The 19832-nt window shown below is 45.9% G+C and overlaps 1 protein-coding gene across 2 annotated transcripts; it reads right to left on the reverse strand.

Moving 5' to 3' along the window:
• Positions 2244–16176, reverse strand: TAGLN3 (transgelin 3). 2 transcript variants are annotated; one of them, XM_021070389.1, is made up of 5 exons: positions 15911–16174; positions 15416–15597; positions 14077–14251; positions 4177–4279; positions 2244–2722 (listed from the first exon to the last, which is right to left on the reverse strand). In XM_021070389.1, the coding sequence occupies exons 2-5, from the start codon at positions 15593–15595 to the stop codon at positions 2581–2583; spliced, it is 600 nt and encodes a 199-aa protein (XP_020926048.1). In that variant the 5' UTR covers positions 15596–15597; positions 15911–16174; the 3' UTR covers positions 2244–2580. The 2 variants fall into 2 exon arrangements, with proteins under 2 accessions (XP_020926048.1, XP_020926049.1); XM_021070390.1 differs by having other exon boundaries at positions 15416–16176.

A 19832-nucleotide genomic window follows, 5' to 3' on the forward strand; every position in this document is an offset into this window, starting at 1 on the left:
CCTGAGTCCAGTGTCCTCTAGAAAACATTCCCTGACGGTCCCGGGTCAGAGAACTTCACTTTAGAGGGTCTGAGTGAACACTGCTGTCATTTGGCCCTTAAACAATCAAAAATAATATACAGAGCTGTCAGGCAGGTCTATTGTTTGCTCAGCTAGACTGCAAATTCACTCAATTAAGAGCCATGTCCATGTTTTGGTGTATCTCCTAGTTCATAATGCAATTCCTTAAATATATAAGGAACAACAAACTCGTGTTGACTCATTAATGGACAGGGATGGTATTCTAGTTATTTTCCTACATTTAGCACATAGATGCCTTTTTCTGATTACCAGGGCAGTTTTTTAATAAATAAGAAAATTAAAAAAATAGAATGAAATGTTAGGACATTAGTTACTAATACCTAAGGAAGAATTAGTGAGAGAGATGTAGAAGAAAGGCTATGCAATAGAAAGAAACAAGTGTTGTTCTGGGAACAGAGGAAATTGGATTTAAATTCTCCTCCAAAAATTAATTCCCTAAATGATATTGAAGTCATTTCTCCTTTGATCTCCGGTACTATTATTAATTAGACAGGTCTTGGAACAGGTGAATTCTCTAGGACTTTAGAAGAGAAAAAGACAAGAAATGGAACATGGGTTCAAGTTTTTCTCAGGGCTAGCTCTGTAAGAAAGTGGGTCCCCGAAGAGCTCATCCAATTAAAAAAAAAAAAAAAAAAGATTCTCTCAACAGAGAAAATGGTTCATTCCAATAGATTTTTAAAATACATTGTTGGATTGGTTAATTTATTTTATTTAGAAATTTTCATATCTATGATCCCAAGTGAAATCAGTCTAATTTTCTTTTCCTTATTGGGTTTTGGAATCAATGTTAAATTAGCCTCATGAAGTGAGTTGGACTCAGTATGCTTGTCTTTTCCTAAAAATCTCTTAAACTTATCAATATCTCTATATTTCCTCCAACAGAACAGTGTCCTTTGCCCATTCTCTCCTTTTCCTTTTTCCCTGTGTTCTCCCACTCATGCCACACACACACTGCGCTGGTATTATCTAGACTTTTAGCTTGGCATTGTTATGAACATAGTTTTTCTCTACTTTTAGCATGTTGATGTAACATCTTTCCAGGAATGGACGATTCACCAGTGGTTGTCAGATGGTCACCAAGGGCTCTTAGAGGACACATTCGGTCTTTTATGTGTCTCACAGGCTAATTTCCTTTAGTGTAAACCTTTTAATATTAAAATTCATAAAAATCTTATGCTGAATTCCCATCTATAAAATAGATGAAATCAGCAACACTCTCATTGAAGCAGAAGCGGGGACCCTGAATTTGGCCTCTGCTCCACCCACCCCCAGCCCCATGAAGGAAGCCTAGAAATGCAAAGGACACCATCTGGAAAACCAGCACCCAAACATCTAAAGTGTGGCAGTGTCTATGGCTTCATTTATTTTACTTCTTGTTAATTAACAATTCATTCTATGTCCAAAAGGCCTTATTTCTTTTCTTATTAAATGCAGCTCTTTTATTTTTTCTTGTTTCTACTGGCAGGAGAGAGTAAGATGAACTTGTGGTCCCCAGGCTTCTTTGCCTTCTTAAGTTTTCTGTGGATGAGAAAATATTTAGAAACCTAAAAACCTATCTCAGCTAGATCTCAGTCTTAGACAATGTCCAAGAGTTTTAGGGGGGTAGACTCTATAAATACCTGTAAGAGAGCAATCTTCTGCATTACCTATTACTCTTTGCTGATGAAGAAACTGTATAAATGTCTGCATTAGACCCAGAATCTGGCCCATAGTGGGGGTGGGTGAGATTATGGATAAAGAAGTGAAAACTGCTCTTTCCTTCCACCAATCATCGTCCATCCAGTTGATAAAACCACCTCCACAGATAATTCCTGGGCATCTATAGGAGAGCTCATGAGGAACTGGAGCTTCAGCTTGTTCATTCCTGTTCCCCACACAGAGTCTAGCATAATAAACACAAGGTACGTACTCAAAAAAATATGTGGGAGCCTAAGACCTTGTTCTCGAACTCATGGCTGTCAGTGTCGTTAAAACTATTCATAAACGTTCTACTGCAATTGTCCAGCTAAGCAATACTACCTTGCAAGGGCTTCCTTGAAGTCAACTTATATTTCTACAGCTCTAGTTACAGTTAAGCTTAATTCCATCTTGCTGGCCTCTTGAATGAAATGAAGACCAGGCCTGCCTGCAAAGTCCCTAAGACAAAGAAGGAAGGTTACACATTAAGACACAAGACTAATTTGTTTATTAGGTGCGTTCTGTAAGTTGAGGAGGGAGAATTTTTGGCAAATAAATAAATAAATAAATAATCAGACTGATAAAGGCTTTTAGGGCAAAGGAGCTCAGGAAGAGGGAGGAAGCGGAGTCTTTGCATAGTTCTAAATGAACAGAAGGTGGCAGCAGTAGGCAACGTGGATTCGCAGCAGAAATGCGGCACTTGCAAAAACCAAGGACAGGAGGCTTTGAGAAGAGAAGGTCAGAGGTGACTAACTATTTCTTTACCATATAGACCGTGGTGTGGATCATTCATCCTCTCTACGGGGGGTGGGAGGCAGGGTCTCACATGATCTGCCTGGGCATCCCGTACCCAGTCATGCCTGCCTGGGAGGCTCCCTTGTTGCTGCCCATCTGCAGGCCGATGACGTTCTGTCCCTGGCGAAGCTGCTCCTCTGAAAATCCTCTCCGATTCTGCTGGGCTTTCCTGGGCAGAGGAAGCGAGATGGAACAATGTCATTCTGATTGTTTGCAACCATGCCCAAGATGTGCAGTTGGGCTCTACTGGGGGTCACCAAATAGAAGGGCAGGCCTTCTACTGAATTACATTCCTGCCATTAATGATGATCCTACCCTGGGCTATGGTCTTGCCCTGAACCGTGATCCTCTTACCCCAGTCCAAGATTCTACGCTTGGTCATGGTCTTACCCTGGGCTATGATCCTACTTGGTCATGATCCTACCCTGGGCCATGATCCTACCCTGGGCCATAGATCTACCCTGAGCTATGGTCCTACCTACTACCCTTGGTCATGATCCTACCCTTGGTCATGGTCCTACCCTGGGCTATGATCCTACTAAACTTGGTCATGGTTCTACCCTTGGTCATGATCCTACCATAGCTATGGTTCTGCCCTGGGCCATGATCCTACTACCCTGGTCCAAGATTCTACACTTGGTCATGATCCCACCCTGGGCCATGGTCCTATCCTGAGCTATGGTCCTACTACACTTGGTCATGGTCCTACCCTGGGCCATGATCCTTCCCTGGGCTATGGTCCTACCCTGGGCCATGATCCTGCTATGAATAGGCCCCACCATGATACATGACCTCTCTACTCTTTAGAAGATCGGATGATTATCCAGAATTTCTACAGCAAAGAACCAGTGCTGCCTCTCTGGGGACTTTATTCCCAAATACTTTCCTGTCCCCCCTCCCAGTTACGTCAAGCCCTTGTGAAAATTAAAATCAGTCCTTCCTACAGAGCATGTCATTAATCCCACTTCATCGTTCCCTGTGGAGGGCCAGGATTAAAGTCCTCACTTTAGAGCTGAAGGATGAAAAAATTCTTACTCTAGACCAGAAGTCTGCAAACTTCCATGAAGAACCAGATAGTAAATAATGTTTGTCTCAAGAGAGACATAACCTGGGCAGAGCTGGAGGATCTATGTATGTGGTAGGAAAGGCCCTGCAGTGGGATATTGGCCTGAAAGGCAGAATCATTCTCGACTTATGCTGGGGGATTTGGTTGCGGGGCTAGGGGTGCTTATTCCTAGGCTAGGGTTTGTGTGGAAATAGCCTCTGAGAGCTACAAGGCCTCAGATGCTCACTCTTGTTAAAAATCATTCTCTGGAGTTCCTGTCGCTCAGCAGAAACAAATCCAACACGGAGCCATGAGGTTGTGGGTTTGATCCATGGCCTCGCTCAGTGGGTTAAGGATACAGTATTGTAGTGAGCTGTTGTGTAGGTCACAGATGTGGCTCGGATCTGACGTTGCTGTGGCTCTGGAGTAGGCTGGCAGCTGTAGCTCCAATTGGACCCCTAGCCTGGGAAACTCCATATGCCGCAGATGCAGCCCTAAATAGCAAAACAAACAAACAAAAAAATCATTCTCTGCTCTTGGTGGGGGTGAGGGTGGAGTGGTTGGACACAAATTTTTACCTGTGAAACCAAGATGGCTCTCCCCGGTAGCAGCCATCATCCTTGGTGACTGCAACGCTGCCCAGAGCCATCAGGGTCCTCTGCACGGCCGCCATGTCCTTCCCTGGAAGCCAAGGGAGAGATTAGAGCCAAGTGTGTGTCAGGGCCAAGGGGTCAGGAAGGATGGGGCTGGGGCCTGGGCCTCTGGGAAGGGAGTTCTGTTAGGAGGTGCAGACGAGCACATTGAAGGGAGAGGGATGTCAGATTTTTCTCAAAGTGCCGAAGACAATCACAGTCAGACCTCTCAGAAAGGAACAACAAAAAAAATCACCTGACTAAATATTCTTTATATAGTACCTATCAGAGAGACCCAGTTTCTCATCCTGCATGAACAACACATTCCAAACACTGAACAGCTCACACAGAGGTTGGTTCCTGCCCTAAACAGAAGCCCCTCCTCAGTGGGCTCCACAGGTGGTAGTCAGGGGAGACCCTGTGGGTAGGCTGGACTGAGGGTCTGCACAAAAGAATTTTCCTCAGGACTGGAAAGAGATAAGGAAACTGGAAAGAAATTTACTGGATGGATGAACTGCACCAAACCCCAGGTGGTGTCTTCCTTTTACTTTATCTGGGTTAAAAGGGTCTAAAATCAGCCATGTGCATCAAATCGAGTATTCACTTGGCTGTTTGGACTGGAGGCCTGGCAGATGAAGAAAAGCAAATCACCACAGAAAGCACTCCAACGTGACACAATAAGAGGCTCTTCATTTTGTGCTGCTTCAAAGGAGCTAGATGGACACAATAAATAAATGGCTTGAGGGGGTTGTGAGAGAGAGAGAGAGGTAGGGGGAGAGGAGAGAGAGAGAGTGAAAGAGAGAGGCGTGGTGTGGGCCCCTCGCACAGTGGGAGGGGGACTCTTCCCCACACCCACGGAGAAGCAACTGGGCCACAGGGCAGCCTGCTTCTCCCACCCTGTTCCCCCCTCCCTTCCGGCTGACTGACGTGGTCTAAACATAGAAAGGGAGAGATGCTACTGTGTGGTTCGCCCTGCACCTGAGAACCAGATCAAAGGTCCACAGACAGCACCAGTGTGTGTGTGTGTGTTGGGGGGGGGGGCGCAGCATTCAGCCTAGTGGGGGCTGTGAAATTTAAGCACATACATTCAAAGGACCTCTTTAGACCCAGTGAACCATCTGTGATCTCTCCGGCCGGGCTGCAGCAGCCTGGTCACAGGGGAGTACAGAGTTACAGGGGAAAGGCAGACAGAAAGTAAGAATGGAGCAAAACTCTGACAAAATAAACAATTAAGGTCCACAGAAGGAGTCCAGTTCAGGATGTCCACTTATTCAAAGAGGAGAGTGAGAAACAGCCGATCCTTCTTTCCGCTCTTCTCTCCTCCGGCCCCACCTCCCACATCAACCACAGGATGATTTCCTGGATCCTGAGGCCCTGTGGGAATGATTGATGGATACAGGGATGAAAGGTTCTCAATGGAGAGCCCCCAGACTGAAGGGACAGCTGGGGCGGTGGGGGGAGGCTCTGGGCAGCAGATGGGAGGGAGAGGGTGGAAGGAATACTAAGTAGTAAGAGAGAGGAAACGCAGAGGAGGTTGGGAGAATGGTCCTTCTCTTCCACAGATGAAAAGTCTTTCTATGATTGTCGCTGTATAACAGGCTACTTTTTTTTTTTTTTTTTTTTTTTTTTTTTTTTTTAATAGAACTGTCGTGATGCTATTCTGAAGGATGCCTGCGGGAAGCGATAGGGAGAGATTTGCTTTCAAGCAGTGAGACTTTAAAGAGAAACTAGAGAAACAGTGAAGCCTAAGGAGGTTTAGGTGGGTCTGGGCACATCACCCATCTCCGCTCTGTATGGAAAGCACACTGCAAATCTCTTTCTTGTGGCTGGAAAGACCAAGCCATGTCCAGGATTGGGAAAATGTGGATATAGCCACATATACTACCCTGGAGCCGTGGGTGCTGAAGCAAGCTCTATTAAACCATAGACCCAGCTCCCCCACACATGGCTAATAAATACACTACATGATCCCAAAAGGGACCAAGGGGACTAATTTGGGAGCAAGGGTAAGATATCCAGGAACCTAGACCTATAAATCCCATGCCACCCTCATCCTGGGACAGTGCAAAAGGAAACAAATACATGATCGGGGCAGAAGAAGCTAAGAAGGAGGCATTGTTAGACAGAAACCAATTGGAAAAGTGTTTCTTAAAGAAAGGTCCAAGAGATTTGATCTAAATTGTAGCCTAGACACTTTATTATATGTGACCTTGACCCATGGACTCAATATTATTTCTCCCAATGTATGCATGGGAAAACTAACTCAGGGAGGTTAATTAACTTCCCAGAGCCCAGCTCTAGCTCAGGTCTGTTTGAATGAAAAGCCTACAAACAGTCTGTGGGGGTGCCCTGCCTTCTCCCGGGGGCACCCCAGCACAAGCTGGTTGGGAGGCAGGTCCTCAGTGATTAGAGTTGACCTGAAGGGTGGGGGTTCAGTGCCAGGCCAGAGGGATGCACTGGAGGGATAAAACTGGGGCATAGTTTTTGGGCCCTACAAGATCTAAGGCACAAACCTCAAGTGATCATAAGTCTTTGAGTGTTTTGTCCGGAATAATGGCTCAAGGTTGCAACCTAAATAAGATTAAAGCAAAAGAAAGCAGTTGGGGTCCAAAGTCCCCTATCAATGTGCAGATCAAATTAAAATAGTTATTGTTAAGTTTCTAAATAACATAATGAACAGAAATCTGCCTTCTGAAACCAGTTCACATGTAGTTAGTTTTCTAGAAGATGTTCCTTGGAAAGAATTGAAAGATTTTGGGCTAATGAAATGGGAAGAGGGCCTCTTCCCAGCCTCATTTCTCTTGCCAGTGCAGAAGCCCAGGTCAAGTGCTGTCAGGTACAAAGGGGATGTTTGAGGAGGCTGATTTCCTATAATTCGGAGTTAAAAATTGAAATGTCTGAAGAAGCAAGGAGGTTAAGAAGATCTGTGAAGAGAGCCAGTTATAAAGCAACAGAAGCTAAACATCATGGATCACAGCCAAGGGTACCACCTGCCTAGAAACCAGCCTGCTTCACTTTCCCAAGCTTCTGGGACTATTTTCGGGATACGGTTTACGGGTCTCTTTAAAATATAGGGTCACAGAGTTCCCTCGTGGCTCAGCAAGTTAAGGATCAGGTGTTGCCACTGCTGTGACTCTGATTACAGCTGTGGCAAGGGTTCGATCCCTAGCCAGGAAACTTCCACATGCTGCAATACTTTTGGTTTTTAATTTTTACAAACATCCCTATGTCTGGCATGTGGTAGGTACTAAATACAAATCGTAAAGTGAAAACCCCTTCCTTCAGAGATAACTTCCACAAAGTCAGGTAGTAATATCAATAGATAGAAGGGCTCTGATACAACTTGGGGGCTGCTCAGAGGCCAGAAAACTCTTTGCTCCCTGAAAGGTACCCCTAGAAACATTGGCAAGACAACTTGAAAACTGCTGCTCAGGGCTGTTTTTCCAAGAAAACAAAAGAAGAAGGAGAATAGTTCGAAAGAAGTACCAACTAGGTTCTGGGAATTTTCTAGAGGTTGGGAGAGCGGAAATGAGACTGAGTCCGAGAGGTGATGTACAAATGAGACTGTTGGCCACAGAAGGGAGGTGACACATGACAGAGATGACCTAATTTACACTAACGGCTCAGGATTGCAATCAGGCTCCCAGACTCTTCCTGCCCCTATCATGGGGGGGAAGCTAAGACCCGAATTTGTAAAAAGAGATGATGGCCCTGGAGCTTTTTCTCAGATAACAACCGAGACTTACCTGACAATACTGTGCCCCCTGTTTACTGCGTTATCACAAAGCAGAGTCTCCCCAGGTGTGGTCTTATACTCCAGCTACTAAAGGATCACATCTGGGGAGAAGGGCCAAGGGCTCTGCATTGTAAGGACCCCTTGTCCCAACCTAGGGGTTCTGAGTGCCCATAAAGTTTGAAGGATTTTACCATGAAGATGCTTGAACAAGGATTTTGTTCTCTTAATTTTTTTTTTACTACTTCCATGCTATTTTATGCATGTCTTTGGGAAGAAAAAAATAAAAACAGAAGGGTAAAGAGAAAGAAACAAGGACAGAGAAACCATCTGGGCAGATTCAGTCAGGTTAGACACTCTACTTTTTCTTTTTTTTTTTTTACAGCAAACCTGCAGCATATGGAAGTTTCCAGGCTAGGGGCTGAATCAGAGCTGTAGTTGAGGCCTCTGCCACAGTCACAGTCACACCGGATCCGAGCTGCATCTACAACCTACAGTTTTTGACAATGCTGGATCCTTAACCCACTGAGTGAGACCAGGGATAGAACAGTTTTTGACAATGCTGGATCCTTAACCCACTGAGGGAGACCAGGAATGGAACAGTTTTTCGCAATGCTGGATCCTTAACCCACTGAGTGAGACCAGGGATGGAACCCACATCCTTATGGACACTATGTCGGGTTCCTAACCCACAGATCCACAATGGGAACTCCTCTGCTTTTAATGCTAAAAATCAGTTTTAAAGTTAAAACTCTTTGTTTTGAGTTACTTTTATTTTATGTTACTCTTGACTCATCCTTGTTACTCTTGGAATACTGTTTTTTCCTCTTCATGGGACTTACAGAGAAAGAAGTCAGTGGATGAAGAAATCATGTCTTATTTCCCTGAGTAATAACTTAGGCATAGCCCCCCATTCTCCACTCAAGGTAGAAAAACTAGAGATCAGGGAGAAATGTCAGTGGGTTGGTTGGGCTTGCTTTGGAGACTTGAATTTTTGTTGCTTGGCTTCCTGGAGAAACTCCATAGGGTAGTGGTTCTCAAAGTAAGGTTCCCAGGCCAGCAGAAACAGTATCCCCTGTGGATTGGTAAGAACTGAAAATTCCTAGGCCCTGCCTCAAACTTAATACCTCTGAAACTCTGGGACTGGAGTCTGACAGTCTGTGTTTTAACAAGTCTAGCAGGTGGTTCTGAGGCCCACTGGAGTTGAAGAACCAATGTGGGGAGTTCCCATCATGGCACAGTGGTTAATGAATCCAACTAGGAACCATGAGGTTGCGGGTTCGATCCCTGGCCTTGCTCAGTGGGTTAAGGATCCGGCATTGCTGTGAGCTGTGGTGTAGGTTGCAGACAAAGCTCGGATCCCGCATTGCTGTGGCTCTGGCATAGGCCGGTGGCTACAGCTCTGATTAGACCCCTAGCCTGGGAACCTCCATATGCCCTAGAAAAAGCAAAAAGACAAAAAAAAAAAAAAAAAAAAAAAAAGGAAGAAGAAGAAGCAATGCGGAAGAAAGAATCCACCAAACACAAGTGTGAGCAGTGCTTGGAGTAAATACGGTAAAGGCTGCTCTGAGAGAAAAGGAGGCTTCAAGCAGCAGGCATTTCTGTGATGTTTCAAGTCACTACAGGTACTGTACAGTATCCTAAAATAGTTCTGAGATTGGGTGTAATGTCTCTTCCGTTCTTGCTGTTGAGGAATGACACATACAGTGACACTTCCCAGAGAACATTCGTGGACCATCCAGGCACTCCACCCCCGACACCCAGTCATCAAGGAGGGGAAGAGGGAGGCAGGACAAAACCATGTGTCCCAGATCCTCAGCATAGGATTACGGAGAAGAGCAATCAGATTTGATCGATCTTTGAGTCTTGCCCGCTCTGACATTTCTAGAATTCTAGGTGTCTAATGCTTGTCGCCTGGTTACCAATGGACTGACAGCAGAAGGAAAAAAGCCAACACTTTTGAGGTGTCTCTCAGCCCGGCATTGTGTTAGGCATTTTAACACTTAATCCTTATAGGAACACTGCAAGGGAGGTGCTGTTTATAGAGAAAGGAGTTGAGGCTCTGAGAAGGTGAGGTCGTGTAGCTAGTATGGAGCTAAAGAGTTTTAGCCCACCTGGCTGACTCCAAAACTCACACACTTTCCATAGAACCAAAACCCCTGGGGCTGGAATTGGCAAAGCAACAATATATCATGGGGAAAGACACACAGGGTGATGACTGTGAAGTAAAGAAAAGTCAAGGAGACCCTTAGAAGCAGCCCCTTGTTTGGGATACTGGCCAATGAGGTGAAGGGACCTCAGATGATAGAGGGCAAAGGTCATCCAGGCAACCCTCCCAGCTGCTGTGTGAGGCCATTGATGAGGTCCATTTGTTCCAAGACAGAATATGGGCCCTTCCAGTCTTGCTCTAGCCAGCCTCATTTTCTATTAGTCTTAAAAAAAAAAAAAAAAAAGGCTAACGACAATAGTCATGTTAATGTTGCCACCATATATTAGGCTCTACTCTTGCCAGCACTGTGCTGAGCACCTCTAATGCATTCTCTCCTTTACTGCCCTTATCAACCTGAAAAATAGGTACTGTTTCATTTTACAGCTGAGAAAGTGGAAGTTTAGAAAAGTTCATTGAGAGGTGGTAGAGCAAAAGTTTGAATGGGGTGGCCCTATTTCTGACTTAGGAGCTTCCACTCTCCTAACCTTCAGGGTAAGCTTTCTTCACAGTCTTTCAGAACAGCACACTCGCTCACGTGGATTCTCTCTTACACACACACACACACATCTCCTTTTCTGCACTCCCCTCTGGCTCCTCCCCCCTTTTCTGGCTCCTCCCTTTCCCTCCACAGAGGGTGGTATCCTAACCTCCCTTGTGCTCTCCTGAGCTGCAGCTGGAGACAGCTTGCCTGCCATTTCCAGGAACCCAGGGCAAATCCCAAAGTAACATGCCAGGCATCCACCTCTCTCATTTGGTGCCCTTACACTGCTCTAAGCTGCTCTCACCCATCATCATGGTAAGGAACTGGTCACCCATTTTCCTCCTTCAGTAGCCTTGTCTGAATCCTGTGGTTGGGTTCTTTTCTGGACCATTCAGCCCTGGGCTCCTTCTTAAAGCCTTGAAACTTTTATTCTGGTTGCCCCTGAGTCACAGCTCAAAGTCAAACATTTTACTGGCTTCTAAAAGGGATTTCAGGGTAGAGGGTACACCTGAGGCCCCTGCCTGTTGAAATAGCTGAAGCTAAATGGGAAATCATTCGGCAAGCCTGGGCTCCTGCAGCTTTATTGGTCTGTGACATACGAGCAGCGTGAAGTCCCTGGGCAGCCCTAGGCAAGCAGAGCCCTACTTAGGAAGATGCTGAGGGGAAGACATGGGACGGAGAGCTGCCGAGCATGAAATGCCTACAGAGGTGGAAGAGAAATACATGGGGAGAAGGGCTGGCCCCTAAGGGCCACAGTCATGATGGCCGTGGTATGTGGAGTCAGAAGTGAATTGAGTAATCTGAAAGGTCAGGACAGCATTAAAACCACAGCCCGGCTGCAGAAGAGTAGGGAGAATGTGGGATTATGCTACAGGGGTGGCCCGTCCAGGAGCTGTGCACACAAACATGGCCGTCTCCCACGCACTCAGGCATGTCCACACAGGCACCCTGTCCTGCGGTGTCCCTCTGATTCCAGCTTACTCACCCACAAGCTCACAGGTGACAAGCAACTCTGGCAGAGGGACCCAGCCTCGAAATCCGTCGTGCTGCTCTTCCATGGATCTCACTGCTGGGCTCACCCAAGGCCACGCCCCCCGCCCCCGTCTCTGCTAAAGGGGCTCACTTTCCTGCCTAGTGCTCCACTGTATGGTAACCAGCTCCCAACAAACTTTAGATGGTGATCCTGAGTGATATCAGGTATCCTCTCCAATACATAGGATGAATCTTCCTCCTTAGAGGGACCACCAGGCCCTGGGGCCTCTAGAGGCTGCTCTCCCATTGCCTGCAGTCCCTGCCTACTGTACGACCTATGGCAGCTCAGCCACAGCTCTCTGGGTGTGGTCTCCTTCCTTATTCCCTTTAAAGCCTCATCCTTCTTTGCACTGGGAATGACAGCCCTCATGTCTGCCTTGTTCCCTTGTTCCAAGAGCATTACTCTGCCCTGGAACCCACCTGTCTACCTCAGGCCACTGCAGTCACACTCCTGCCTCTTGACTTCCCTCTCCCCTAAGAGGTATCTAACACACCGAGCGGGAGCAGGTGGTGTAGACCTTCACCTACTCTGCTTTTCAGGCAGAGTGCTCCCTATCCCTCTCCCCACACACTGCCAGCACCTCTTGGGTGTAAAGTTTACCTGTGTGGTCTTTAGAAAAAGGGGAAAGGCAAGAAAAGCATCCTCAGGACAGGAAAACACCTTTGGAAGCCTCACTTCCCACAGACTTTCCAGTTTTTTCCTCCTCCTCTACACTTCCTGTACTTGGGGGCTCCTACTGGGACCCCATCCATTCACACAAACCTCCTAGTACAGGGGCCCTAACCTTCAGTCCCACACAGCCCTGAATCATGTCCCTCTTCCTTTTCATCTCATCAGTCACTGTTATGATTCAACAGCATAACACTCCTGGTGTCGGTGAAGGAAACAGCGTCCTGGCTGAAGCCCAGCATGGCAGACTAGTTAAGGTCCTATACTATGGCATCCTAGCGGCTGGGTTTGAGTCCTAGCTCTGTTAATTACTAGGCAGGCATATGATATATACAAGTATTCATGGGCGAGCTTCAGTTTCATCATCTATGAAATGGGGAAATTAGTAACACCTACCTTCTGGAATTGTTGGGAAAACTGATTGGCATTATGCAGAAAGACACTAGTATATGGCTGGTGCATAGAAAAATATCGAAAAGCAGTAGCTATTTTTATAAGGAGAAAAAAAAATCACAGTTTTGACCTAAAAAACAGGGACCAAGTCTCAACTGTGACATTCTGAGGGGTTTTGGAGGCAACTGTCTGTGAAGTCCAGTGGCCTGGCCTGAAGTTCTGAATATCTGAGTTTTTAAATAATGGCAAAACATGACTGATAAACTGATTGGCTTAGGATTCTAAGTATTCATCTGTGAAGGAAACAGGAAGTGCCAGCTCTTTGTATGATACAGAGAAGGGGGGTGAGGCTTAAGGAGGCTTTTTTTTTTTCTTTGAATACCCCTTAAAACATCATTGTTTCTCGATCACAAGAAAGTTAACCCACTCTCACTGTCAGCAGAGCCATCTGCCCTGGGCAGGTCACTGCCTTAGGTGTTCTGTTGATTGGGACACTGATGACAGCTAGTGACAAGGAGCATGAGAACACAGTGTCAACCTGGCAGCTCTGCTTGGACCGTGTATCTCGGGCAGGCCTGGTGTGGAACAGTCACACAGATGGGTGGGCACATTCTGGCTCAGGCAGCAAATTAAGCACTACAACCAGAGGTCCCAAATTCTCTAGTGGTATCTTCATTCACATCTTTCCCCCCAATAATCATGGATTGTTAAATATGTCCAGAAACCTGATTTCCTTTTTATGCCTAGATTTCTTAGGTCAATTCACAAAAATGAAAGAAAAAAAATCATTTGACGCCCTCTCTGAGAAAATACACCTCTGGACGTTACTGTCACCAAGCTCCCAGATAATCTTTTAATAAAAGGGCAGGGTGCTATTTATTTCTCAGATTGAATGACAAAATTGCACCAGGCAGCTTTGTCTATAAGCCCGGGTGAGTCAGAAGCACACTTGCCACCCCCCTTCTCCCCCAGTAGCTATCATTTGTGGGGAAAGAGTACGTTGTGGGAGGGGTAAGAGGAACCAGAGGCATCCATGTAACCATTTTAGCTTCCTCCCAGAGGAGGCTTCTGTTTACATGTTAGTTAGGTCCCTGCTGTGTCCTGGGGTGTGTGTTCTTTAGAGGAAAAACACTTTTCATAGAGCATCACAAAGGGGGAGGCTGACAGCGCTGCTGGGTGACAGCGGATAACTCCCTCACACACACAATCACAGGCGCGCACACGCAGGGAAACACAAGGAAAAACACTGTGCGCAGGTTTTAACAAAGAGGCGAACAAAACGGTGGGGGGGAGGGGAGAATGAGCCCAAAGGCACCAGGGCTGTTTACCTTCCCACAGATCCACAGTCTGAAAAATGTCAGTGGTCCTGACACCATAGATCTCTGCAGCTTTTAGGAACTGGGAGATTTGTTCCATCTGCTTAAAAGCCATCTTTGACTCTGAGATCTTGGGAATGGGTTCTTGTCCAGGAGGGTATAAACTGTTTATCAGCTTACACAAGACCTGCAGAGGGAAAGGAGGAGACAAAAATCAGCGTTTCCCTTTGCATTTATCTCTCCCTAATGCACAGTGAGTCCTAGTCCCCATGGGGCACAGCCCAGAGGTTTGGGCATGGGCGAATCTTGCACCCCAGGAAGCCATGGGCTCTAAGCTGGGTGGCCAGCTCTTGTATTGAACCCCAAGACTCCAGGACTCCATTCTCAGGGCTGTTCCTACAGTGAGTCTGGGAGCCCGGGAATCCTCTGCCCTCCCTGCTCCTCCCCTCCTCTTTATGGGTGAGGAAAGAATGTTTACGAGAGGGGATGTGCATTGATGAGGCCAGGATTTCAGACTTTCAATGGAGAGATGAGTTAGTGGCTCCCAGGTAGGGTAAACGACATACTCTAATATTATTTTTTCTATCACAAAGGCAGATCAGAATCAGGCTTCAGTAACTCATCTGATAAGTGCTAATGATGTATAAAGGAAATGAACTGGGTATCCTCCTCCCAGATACCTATAACCAGAGTACTGGGCAAAACCCAACAGAGGTGTGGAATAGCAGTTATGTAACAGTAAATCACAGCCTGCAGGAACAGACAGGCTTGTTGAAATCAGCAGAGCCTATGGTCCCCAGTCACGCCTCTCCCCTCCCCAACACATAAGAGCATCTCCTTAGAAAAGCAGTTAAGAATCAAATAAGGATTCCCTTTAGTTTCAAGAGAATCTAACCGTTCAGCAGACAGGCATTGAGCATCCCAAGGAGTGTGGCTCCAGGAGGGATGGGTGAGTGGTTAGTCCTCCCCCTCCATCCCTTCCTTTGTTTTACTATGGAACCAACCTATTTCTCTGGGGAAGGAATGGCCCCAGAGGAGCTGATGAGAGATCTCAAGGGAATACTTATCTCTCTTCTCAATGGAAAGAGCAAAAGGGCTTCGAATTTGCCAACAACTCAGCAGGAAGCTGCAATGTCAGGGATGGATGAGAAGTCCTCTCATGCAGCAAGGGAATTGTACAGGGAGCCCAGATCTTCAACCCCAGGGAGAGATAAAGGTATTCCCGTCCCCTTCCCGTGAGACTCAGAATCTGGCAGCCACAGCTCCTCTCGCAGCCTCACATTAAAAGGAGAGATTCTGAAGGGTTTCCCTGCCCACTGCCCCCAGTAACCAAGATCGCCGCAGGCCTTACCGTCCCGTCCATTAACCATTTCTGAAAATGGGTCCTGCCGGGGGGTGGGTGCTCTATGTCCTCCGCGCACTGCAGGATGATCCAGTCCACCAGTTTGTTCTCCAGGTCTGCGTCATACTTCTGCTCAATCTTCTCCTGCACCTCTCGGCTTAAGCCGTAGCTCGGGCCCCTGTTAGCCATCTCTGGAAGAGAAGAGAGGACACGCGCGGCATCCACACAATAGCAGCAGCAGCCCGGGCTCCCCGCAAACGGGCTGGGCTGGGGCTGGGCTGGGGCTGGGCCGCCTGACCCAGCAGCAGCAAAGCGGGCAGAAAGCCGGGCGTGGTTTAAATCAAGGAGCCAATGAAGCCACTGGGGTTTCACCTACAAACGGGAAAGAAAGGCTCAGCCATGCGCCAGTGACTCTTAGAATAAAGCCCCCGGAGGTCCAAGGGGGCTGGAAGCCCCCTCTCAGTCCCGCCTATCAGTGAGAAGACATGATGTATAAGGACTCACAGTAAAGCCTGAAGCCCCAGGCAGCAAGGGGGCTGGCAGGGTGATGGTCGTTTCTTCCCTCCTCCCAGGAGCACTTTGCAAAGGTAGGAACCCCGAGATGCGAAAGAGCAGGTAATTAATAGGAAGGGAGGAAGGTCCCCTTGACGTTGAGCTGCTGATGCTGCATCGCGCCTGGAAGAATGGTACACTGATTCGATTTTCTCAGGGCTGAGGAGGGTCAAACCAGGGCGTTGCTAAGAGCCCTCAGAAAAACCAGCCCTCTGTTGTGTCAGTCAAGCTCTCCACCCGCCCACCTCCCCTCCCGCTGAGAGATTCTTTCTCAGCCTCACAATTCTTTCCCCTCCTCTGGGGGACAGCGGATTGTACACAAGGCCAGCGCACAGCTGCGCAGGGGATGGGGCCTGGGGGAGGGTCCGCTCTGTCGGCTGTCCATCTGTCAGGAGTTGCCAAGCCACTTTCCTCCGGCCTTGAGGGAACAGGTGTCTGGCCGTGGGGCGGGAGAGGTGGGGCCGTGAACTGTAACCATTAACTTGTTCAGCTGCCAGTCAGATTTCATCCAGAAACTTCCATGCTGGTGGGACACTGTTGTGCCTCAGTTTGACTTATATAGTGTTTTAATGCCATTTTTCACTCAAAAGACAGACACTTATAAAAAGACAGGAACGTCTGGAAAAGCCCTTATAAGAAGGCACGTTTTATAAATTAAACGGGGGTCCATGTGCTAAGAACTATTAGAGTGAAAGGTTTTGCTAGAGTTTGAAGATTTCATCTGTTTATTTTCTTTCATTAAGGACCAGGAAAGCACAGCTGACAGGCTGTCAGTGGTAACTGAGTAATTGGTGTGAGGAATCATCAGACCTAAGTTAGCCTGAAATTTTAATTAACCACTGAAGGCCTTGGTAGTTCATCTCCCTTGACTATAAGCCACTTGGGTAAGGATGGTCTTGTCTAAGGCTCTAGGTACTATTCATGGGGAAAACACCACACATTTTGGTTTTCTGTAATTCAGCAAAAATTTTTTTTAAACATTTCACCATGCCAAGTCCTGTGCTGAAGAGAAAGAAAATATAACTTTTTCCTCTAGAACAGGTTGACCAATTGACTCAGAGCATGACATAAAGCAATTCTAGTACATGGGATAGTGATCTTCATCCCTGTGGGAAATTGATTAGAAGCTATGCAGGAAATGACCTCAAACGATACACATACTGAGAACACACTCCTGCCAGCTGGAGCCTGGACTCGTGAAAATTTAATTACTTAGGAGAGATGTGGGTGGTTTGCCTGTGAAAAGACTTAGTGGTCAGTAGTTGAAAGCATAGGAGAGAGAACTCTGTGGCAGACAAGAGGTTGTGAGAAAATCAGAGCTGTGAGATCAGTGGGTTTAGAAAAAATCATGAGAAGGGGCTGACGAATGCAGGTATGGGTGCTGCATAGAACCATCATTTGAAGAAACTCTAAAGGCAGCCTAATGGGCTCCAGAGACCTGCAGTTCAGGGGTAGAGTCTAGAGCAGTGACATTGTCAGCAGAATTTTGGAAGCCACTCAGTTGCATCTTGGGTGGCAGGAATAAGGTCAGTTCCAGTCTGAACTAAGGAAAACAGAAGCCCAAACAGAAAACATGTTACTTCCTCCCAGGCTGTAGTTGCCCAAAGTAAGATGTTAGTTTGTTATATAAAACCAGAAACAATTCTAAAGGATGGACATTCCCCTTCCTCTTTTTTTCTCCAGACTCTGTCTTGCAGGTCTTTTGTACACAAAGATTTTTTCCCTGTTGTAACAAAATATGTGCTGTTCTTTGAGAATGACTGTATTCTCTGGAGAGATACAATGGCAAAGGGGAGAGTCCAAGCAAGGCATAGGTTAGTCGAGTCCAGAAATCCACAGGAAGTCTTTAGAGAAAAAAAGCATTTGATCCCCTGGATGGTGCCAGTGGAAAGAGGCTCAACCTTCCACTTACTGAGTACTTATTAATATTATAATTTTTTTTTCAACAACCTTTTTTTTATGGGTCTGTGTATCTGAGATTTAAAAAAAAAGACTTGCAGCATGGTCTAATAGCAAAATTAAACTTGTAAACACAAATGCCAACCAGGTGTCATGCTAAAAATATACACAAGATTCTCATGTACAATTATATCTAGAGGAAGGGGGTAGGAGATTAGCGAAAGGATTTATAAATGAGATGCCTTTATGTCTCGGAAGATGAGTAGGTGTTTGCCTGGTGAATGGAGTGAGATGTTTGCAGGGTGGATGGGGTGATGTAGGAGGGATAGGGAACATTGCTGGCAAAGGCAGCTTATTTAAGAAGGTGAAAACGTTCTAGTATCAACAAAGCACAGGGTGAAAGGGAAGAGACACACAGAAAGTAAAATAAAGCCAGAATGTCCGGCAGGCTGCAGATTATAAAGTAGTGTGCTTGTAAGTGTCCAGGGTTAAATGTTCAGAAGTTTTGAAAGCCAGGTGTCAAACAGCCATTACAAGCAATTAAGTTATATAAACTTACACATAAATAAATTATATTGCAAACAAAGGTTAAATACTCAAAATGGAACACTTCCTAATTTATTTTGTTACATTTTACTCTTACCTATATTTTTGAGGATATTTATATTTATTGTCTCTACGGTGTGTATACTATGTAACAGTCTGTGACTGGCGGTTTCTTCTCAGCTTTATCATATTCAGTAACGTCACAGTGGTAGCTTGAAACCAGCTATGACTGGAGTGTTTATGCCATGGATATTGGCAAATGCTACAAAATCAGGGGGCTTCCCCTCCCCCCACCCCACAGCCACTTGTTGAATATTTACTGGCCTTGCCACCAGGCTTAGGTATCATTCAAATGAGCTTGAGTGTTTTCTACGCAAAAATGAACCATCAGATCTGATTTAGATGAAGAAAAAGGAGATGTCAGAATGACTCATAAGTTTGACTTGAGTAACAGAGGTAATGGTCTCACCAATTATTGTAGGTGGGGAGGTACATTAAGGGGGAAAGATAACAGGCTTTGGACTTATTGCATTTGGGAGGGCTGCCATGATCCATCCCAGTCATTAGACAGTTGGTTTTATGCATCTGGAACTCAAGGGAAAAAATCTGGAATGAAGTACTTAAATCATCTGCATGCCGGCAGCAGTTAAAACCAGGAACATGGGTGAAGTTGCTCAGGGTGAATAAGCTGCCTAAGAAGAGAGCCAAGGTCAAAAAAGAAAGGAATATTAACATTACCAGGTGGGTAAGATGATGCAGCTTGGTCAGGGATGCCTGGGGTTCAAGAATGTCAGAACAAAGTCTCTGATCTCCATGGTCCATTGACAGAGGGAGGTTGGCACATAAACTGAGAGTTTCAAACTAGTAAGTTCTATCAAAAAGGTGTGTGCAGAGTGTTGTTCATGAGAGAGCTCAGAGGACCTACTGAGAATTTCTTGGACACAGAGATGAGGATGAGTCAGGAAAGGCTTCAGTATGAAACCCAGATTTGAACTTTTCCAGTAGAAGTTTACCTGTCAATAAAAAGCTGACAGCTCAAGAAAAGGGACAGCAAGCCCATATGGGAAAGGAGAGTTTCTTCAAAAGACCCATTTGGTTAAAAAAAAAAAATTACCTGCCTTTTTTTAGGTATATTCTCTAAATGTACCAAAACATCACATCTTTTCGTCAAACCAAGTTATGTATATTACATGTTGCTAAACTAAAAAGTGATTTTTAGATCTGTAATTAAAGGGCTCTTAAAAATGCACATCTAAATTCCGTCCATCTTCTTCCTTCCTTCAGAAAGTAAGAGTTTTTTGGTTGTTTTTTTAAAGTTTCAAATGTATTGAAAATTCGACATATCCCCTTTGGCCACCGCCTTAAGAATGCTTATGTGGCAAATAATGTTCTCCTTGTTCTCTATCTCTGTGCTTTATAAATTCAGCCC

This window comes from Sus scrofa, chromosome 13 (assembly GCF_000003025.6).
Source record: "Sus scrofa isolate TJ Tabasco breed Duroc chromosome 13, Sscrofa11.1, whole genome shotgun sequence".
In the NCBI taxonomy this organism is placed as follows: Eukaryota; Metazoa; Chordata; class Mammalia; order Artiodactyla; family Suidae; genus Sus; species Sus scrofa.